The sequence below is a fragment of the Corythoichthys intestinalis genome, chromosome 4 (genome assembly GCF_030265065.1).
Source record: "Corythoichthys intestinalis isolate RoL2023-P3 chromosome 4, ASM3026506v1, whole genome shotgun sequence".
Classification (NCBI taxonomy): domain Eukaryota; kingdom Metazoa; phylum Chordata; class Actinopteri; order Syngnathiformes; family Syngnathidae; genus Corythoichthys; species Corythoichthys intestinalis.
In genome coordinates, this window is record NC_080398.1 from 46,267,757 (window position 1) to 46,275,336 (window position 7,580).

Consider the following 7,580-nt stretch of genomic DNA (forward strand, 5'->3'; position numbering starts at 1 on the left):
CTCCTGTGCAAAATCAGTAATAACAGTCACTGTATTTTAGTCACAACGACCCATCAATAAAAATATTCAAGTAAATATTAAAGAAAACGACAAAGAAAATATTGTAGTGCCGCAGCATCTTTATCACAATAACAATCCAGGGAATTGATTGATATTTGAATGTAAAGTAGCTCTCTCTACAGTTGAGCCTAGCTCTTGAGCCCGAACCTGAACCCGAACCGACCGAATTTCGGGCTGGGTCGGGCCCAAAATGTCAATTATGTTCGGGTCGGGTCGGATCGGGCCGGACTTCACTCCCGCTAACGTTTTTTTTTAAATAAATATATATTTGTATACTAAAAGAATGTATTGATGTTAAACTAAGGAATACTGGTTATAAAATTAATAAATTGGATGAAACAGATAGAAGGCGCTTTTGTAATCACAAACATGAGCCAGTGTGTTGTTTGCGCACATGAACGCCATGGCCCCGCCCTCCTTTTAATCTTCCCCACCCGCTCTTGACGCTCTCCGCGAGTCTGCAACGCTGCATCCTGGTATTTCCTTTTTGAATTTCAATATAGAGCCGCAAGAGGTGAAAAGCAAACTAAAGACGGTGGGATTGAAAAGGCAAGAATCCACGAGTGGTGTGTGGAAAGGATTTAAATTGATAGTGAAAGATGTTACAGAAAACTGTCGGCCTTGCCGAATGCAACAAATGTGGCGCTTTGCTCTCGTACGAGAGCAGAAAGACTGGCACATTGACGCTGAGCAGGCATTTTAAAAACTGTACTGGCCTGAAAGATATTAGTCAAACATCGTTATTATCATTTATTTCAAGGGCTGCACCTCTTCGTGCTAAGCAGGACATCGTGGAGTTCGTGGTGTTCCTTAAAACGTCTTTATTTTTGTTTCAGTGCTCCTTAAGGCAGGTTGTTCTTTTGTGTGTTCTGATGCAAGTCCTTAAAATAAAGAATGTTATTTAAAAGTATTTTAGTTTATTTTTGAATATGGTGCTGTTCCTCTTCTTGTCAGAGAGGCACGTATAGTGTGCCCAATATCCCACACAGAAATATATTTAACAAACCTTTCCAGCGTTATTTCGTTGTGTAAATGTAGTATTTATAATTATAATAAAAATATGTAGACTATTTAAACATCAAGAAAACTTTTTCTGCCAACTCGAAGAAATTAAAATAAATGTCTATTATTGCATTTTGCCGAGGAATGCTGCATGAACTATCCAACTGATAGAACAGACACACAAATATAAACGATATAAATGTTTATTGAATATGGATCTTACAGTCTTGTTTATCTGGGAGAATTTGTTACAAAAGACAGGTTTTAATTTATCATTATGCACATAGGCATCGTCCCAGTTGTGATCACACAAAACGCAACCACGTATTGCATCCCCGCATTTGCTCCTCCTGCTGAGTCCTCACAAATAAAACGGGCTCGGGCCTACAAATGAAACGTACATTTTCGGGGGGTGGTTTCGGGCTCGAGCCTACAAATAAAACGTAAAATTTCGGGCTCTCGGCCTTTAATACACGGGGCCGGGTCGGGTCGGGTCGGGTCGGATTTTTTAGGCCCGAACTAAGCTCTAATCGAGAGAGCAGAGAGATAGGACATAACATAACAATGGCTGAAGCGGAGAAAGTGGGAGCGATTATTGATGCACCTAACACATTAAAAGCAGACATCTGGAGACATTTTGGCTTCTACGAGGTTGGTGGGAAACTTGACCAGAGTTATGCGGTGTGTAAAAAATTAAACATGAGAATAATAATACAAATGGGGAAACCAAATCCATTGCATCACCGGAATTGCGCAGGGAAGATTTTTGAAAGTACTTATATATTTTAAAATGTGCTGAATCGATTCGGCTTGTTGCCCGCATCGAATCGAATCGTCCATGCCCCGCATCGGGATGCATCGATTATTGTTGACACCCTTAATATATATATACACATACACACACACACATATATATATATATTATATATATATATATATATATATATATATATATATATATACACATACAGTGGGGAAAACAAGTATTTGATACACTGACAATGGGTTTTCCCATTGGCAGTGTATCAAATACTTGTTCTCCCCACTGTATACACATATACACACACACACAAACACACACACACACACACACACACACACACACACACACACACACACACACATATATATGTAGTGTGTGTATAGTAAAATTGAAAATAATGTATTATTTGACACTTAATAGCACCAATAGAAAGCAATAGATGTCCAATCCATTTGCAATGTGTGGTCTTGTGGTGAATGATCAGGATTCAGAGCCATTGACGGAGCTAAAACGTCCAGTTCATTTTGATTGCGAGGGGATAGCTCTCCCAGTCAAAATGGATTGGATTGGACTCTCACCATTAATGGCAATCAATGAGTTATTGAAGACACTAAAATTGTCCATAAGTGTAAATGGTCATATCTGTCCTGTGATCGGATTGCGACTAGATTAGGGCAACCCTAATTGGGATAAGAAGTATAGAGAATGGACCGAGTCCTTTTTACCTGTTATGAAATGGCTTAAAATAATGTACTATATGTATGCTTCTTTTTTTGATCAATATCTAAAAAAAAAAAAAAACAAAACTTAATCTTTATAAAATGTCATACATGCATATTATATATGTCATGTCATTTACTACCCTTACAGGTTTTAAACAAGCAATCAGTGTTTTCGTCAACGATGACTATAACGAAAATATTTCGTCAAGGCAAGGCAAGGCAAGGCAAATCTATTTATATAGCACAATTCAACACAAGGCAATTCAAAGTGCTTTACATCACATGAAGATAATAAAAATCACATTTAAATCAATACAACGTAAACCAAGACAATCAAAGTAGGAAATAAAATTATACATAAAAATCGTTTTTAACCGCAAACAGAATGAAAATAAATAAATAGAAATAAAACAAAACTACTACTACTAATAATAATTGAAATCAGCTATGGAGATAAGCACAAGAGGAATAGAAAGCAAGTAGATTGAAATATATAGACAGTTATGGATATGCAGTGCTAAACAAAAGCGTTATTAGCCCTGATTTAAAGGAGCTAACAGTTTGAGCATACTTCAGACGTTCAGCTAACTTGTTCCAGAGGTGAGGAGCATACTAACTAAATGCTGCCTCATCCTGCTTGGTTCTTGTTCTTGGAACATGCAGGAGACCGGTTCAAGACGACCCTAGGGGTCTAGATGTCTCATAGGAATCTAACAAATCAAGCATGTATTTTGGTCCAAGGCCATTAAGTGTTTTGTATACGAGCAGTAGTATTTTATAGTCTATCCTTTGACTCACTGGAAGCCAGTGTAGCGATTTCAAAACCGGTGTAATGTGATCCAGATTCCTTGTATTTGTGAGGACTCTGGCTGCAGCATTCTGTACTAGCTGCAGCTTCCTGACTGATTTTTTATCAAGACCCGTAAATATACCGTTGCATTAGTCCAATCTGCTGAAAATGAATGCATGCATAGGTTTTTCCATGTCTTGTTGAGTCAGAAGCCCCTTAATTCTGGTTATATTTTTTAGGTGGTAATAAGCAGATTTAGTGACGGACTTTAGATGGCTATCAAATTTTAGGTCTGAGTCCAGTAGTAGCAGAACAGATTATTGCCTGCATCGTTATTCCGACGAATATCATTTAGGACTTTGATAAGCACGGTCTCAATGCTGTGTTGTGGCCGAAATCCAGATTGAAATGAGTTAAAAAGATTGTTTTGCATCATAAAAGTCTGGATCTGTTCGAACACAATCCTTTCGATAATTTTCCCCAGGAATGTCAGATTTGATATTGGCCTGTAATTACTAATGGTAAAGGCATCCAGATTAGGTTTTTTTAGGAGAGGTTTTATTACTGCAGTTTTTAAAGTCTGTGGAAACTCTCCTGTTTGGAGAGAAGTATTTATAATCTGAAGTATGTCTGGGACTATGCAATGAAAAACAGTTTTGAAAATGTTTGAAGGAAGGATGTCAAGGCAGTATGTTGTGGGCTTTAATTTTGACACAATTTCTGTTAAAGTGGCATAGTCCAAGAGGCTAAACTGTCTAAGATTGACGTGGGGGACATTTTGGGAGGCATTTAGTGTAACAATTGTTAACCTGGAACAATTTTTTCATGAGACTATAACGAGCTAAAAACGTATTCCAGCAGACTAAAACATGACAAAACGAATTCCGGTTTTGGTCTGACGAGACAAGAACGAGAAGAAAATACGCAATAGTTTCTGTCACATGTTCACAACGTGTTATTTGTTGTTAGCCTGCATCACGTAGCAGTGTCTGCTTCTGTCACTTATGTGACGTGCTGCACCCCCCATCCCCAACTCCCCAGTGCCCTATCCAGGCTTTTGAAAAATATGCGATAATATTTGTATTCTTATCTTGGCAAGAGAGAATATGCAATGTTGCTTTAGCCTTTAAAAGGTCTGTAAGAGTGATCATCACACACTAAATGTAACTTGAAGCGTTAGCATAGCATTCGGGTTAGCATTAGTTGAATAATAATGGCGAGCTTCCTCTTAAACTCTCGGACAACTTTTTTCTTTTTTTTTATACATATATTTCGTGGCATCCAGGTGGGTATAATTAATTAATTGAATATAATGTACTGTTTTCCTGCTAAGTGTGTATTATCACCAAGTTGGCGCTGTGTACAATGTGTGCTCGGCTGTCAATGTTCATTCAAAGACCATTATTTATTTATTTAATTTTGGAGCAAAATTTTTCAAAATTTTACAGACGAAAACATTTTTAGTATACGTCGACTAAAACTAGACAAAACTAGTCTTGAATTCATTCATTAAAAAAATGTTATCTAATCATAGTTTCTGTTTTTTAAGGTTCAATGATTTAAGGTGCTTCAATTTACTTTAATTGTATTTATTTATTCACTATTCATTTATTTAAGAACTGAAAGTGCAGAAAATTGCAAAACCACGGTATATGATTGTATTCACATAATACCATTTAATCCAATCTAAGGGGGTTTGTCTGTGAATGATGAAGATTGCTGTATATAAACAGGATAAAGGAAACCATGTCTCCGCACACTTGCTGCTTTTATGAAGTAAACCAAAAGCTTACGTGTTCAAAAAAATAATAATAATCACACATCCTGCGATAGGACTATTGCGCTTGCGCACATAGCGACGGCGATAATCAAACGATATATTGTGCAGGCCTAATATCTTAAAAACCTTTGGAACAGAACAAGAATCAAGGGTCACCCTTGAGATCCATTCTTGCTGACATATAACAATAACGATGTTGACAAAAACAAAGGGAAGACGAGATACATTTACTACCATTGACTTGAATGCAAAATGAAATTCCCTCAGAAAGTGGGTGCCTAGTTCAAAATACTTTAGAGCCATTTTAGTTTGGGAACAAATGCTGAAAAACTGGTTCAAAATGTGGTATGTCCTAGATGTATTTCTATGTAACTAAATAAACAGCAAATAGGGGACGTAAATGACAAATAGCCTACTGTGAAAAGCTTCAAGTAGATTTTTTTCTTAAAAAAAAAAAAAAAAAAAAAAAAAAAAAAAAAAAGGGCATTTGACCAGAAGCTACATCCCTTTCTTTTGGGTCATCTGACTCACATGTTTTGCTGTGGGCCCTCAATGCTGACACAAGGGTTTTTGTATGCGTGTATCTTTATAGCATTCACCGACTGTTTCCGAACATTTCAACAGGCTGTAAACTAAATGGAGTCTGGGAATCATTTTCGCAGTATCAAATAACAAAGACAACTCGTTACGAGTTTGGCATGAATAAATATCAGTCAACTTTTATGGCTAGTGAGACGCTTAAAAATCATGCTGGTGAATATTCCACCGTGCAAATTCATTGAGAACGACTTACTTTCGTTGCGGCGCTCATCATATCAACAGCGGAGTCATCGCTTCTGAGATCAAAACAATGGACATGATAATTCCAAGAGAGTGACTCGTTTTCAGAGCAACCAATAGAACGTCATGCTACAGGACAACAATGCAAATAAACCACAAACAAATAAAACGTCCTCTGTAGACGTCCTTGGAACGGAGTAGCGGAAAGCCGTCGACTTAGAAGTTGAAGGAGCAGTTTGCTCGGCTGTGCCATGGCAACAGCTGCGCATGCGCAATGTTGACCGCTGGTGTTGCGTTCAGGTTCCTCACAACAACGACAGACTTCCAAGGACTGCTTGTGAATCTTGTTACTGGGGGGGTGGCGGTCTGGCCACCGCGTATGGTATCCCATTCATATAGTACTGATGTGTTCCAAGTTACAACCTTGGCGTTGTTACCTCCTCTTTCACCTTAAAAAAAAAATGAAATGTTGGTTTTGTTCCTAGGGGGCGCTACACACATTTACGTATACTTTAATTTTAATATTTTTACATTTTATCAAAGTTTTCACCAGTGTTCACCTGGCTGTTGAGTTTGGTGAGTTTTGAAGCATTCTGAAAGGGTCAAAGTAGGCGGGACAAAGAATGACTGCTAGGGGGCGCTAAAAAAAAATACAGTGGTACCTCTACATACGATCGCTTCGACACACGAACTTTTCGACATCCGACGTAAAATTTGACTCGCCATTTGTTTCTACATCCGACGACATGCTCGAAATACGACGACAATGGCAGCACTGCAGACGAATGCACGGCGGATTTTCTTGTGTGACAAATCAACACAGGTTTCAGAAAAGGTTGGTACAGGTGGTGAAACAAGGAAAAAGTTGACGCTTACCTTCTAAATGAAGATGCAAATGACAGAAAAATATGAGCGTGGGGTGGGCATCCGTGAAATGGCTCAACAATACATCTCCACGGTCCTCCTCCGACCATCGTTCGCCAGTCTTTATAAGTTAAGCTGACAATTCTTATTGTGGTAACATCTCCAAAGAAATCGCCAGCTTCGCCACGTTGTCATCATTTCTTTCACAACTTATTCAACACAAAACGCCTGCTGTCTGCCGCAATTGACGGTGTTCTCAAGAGAACATTCAAAGTGAAAGTGAAACTCAAGCTCACCGGTCCAGGTACACAAAAAAACGTCCGCCTTATTAGAACCCGATTCGTTACACTCTTACAGGAATTATTATTATTCTTTTTATTATATTATTCCAATTTTGATTTATAATTTATTTGTTTTGCTACGTGTAATTGCCATTTGTAATAGCACCAGCAGTATTTTTTAAGGATTTAGTGCAGGTTTTTGGGCTGTGGAACGAATTAATGGAATTATAATGTATTCCTATGGGAAAATCCTGCTCGACATACGACCATTTCGACTTACAAACAAGGTCCTGGAACGGATTAACTTCGTATGTAGAGGTACCACTGTATTTGGAATTTGTCTTTACGCAGTATCAAAGATTGCACCGGTCTTGACCTGCCTACCGATTTTGAAGCATTCTAAGGGGGTCAAATTGAGCTCAAAGGGGCTGCGGAACAATATAATAACTATAAAACCGAGGAACTGCAATAGGTTACCTAAAAAACATTGTCACCTGCATGTCCGTACTGTTCAGTTATGGATGTTCCAAGTCAAATA

The 7,580-nt window shown here is 38.1% G+C and overlaps 1 protein-coding gene across 3 annotated transcripts in view; it reads right to left on the reverse strand.

Moving 5' to 3' along the window:
* Positions 1-6,150, reverse strand: part of zdhhc11 (zinc finger DHHC-type containing 11) — a 28,904-nt gene extending 22,754 nt beyond the window's left edge. For all 3 annotated transcript variants that reach the window (XM_057833180.1, XM_057833178.1, XM_057833179.1), the window contains exon 1: positions 5,911-6,150. In XM_057833180.1, coding sequence (XP_057689163.1) covers positions 5,911-5,931 — 21 coding nt within the window. In that variant the 5' untranslated portion in view covers positions 5,932-6,150. The remainder of the gene's footprint in view (positions 1-5,910) is intronic.
* Between the last annotated feature and the right edge of the window lie 1,430 nt (positions 6,151-7,580).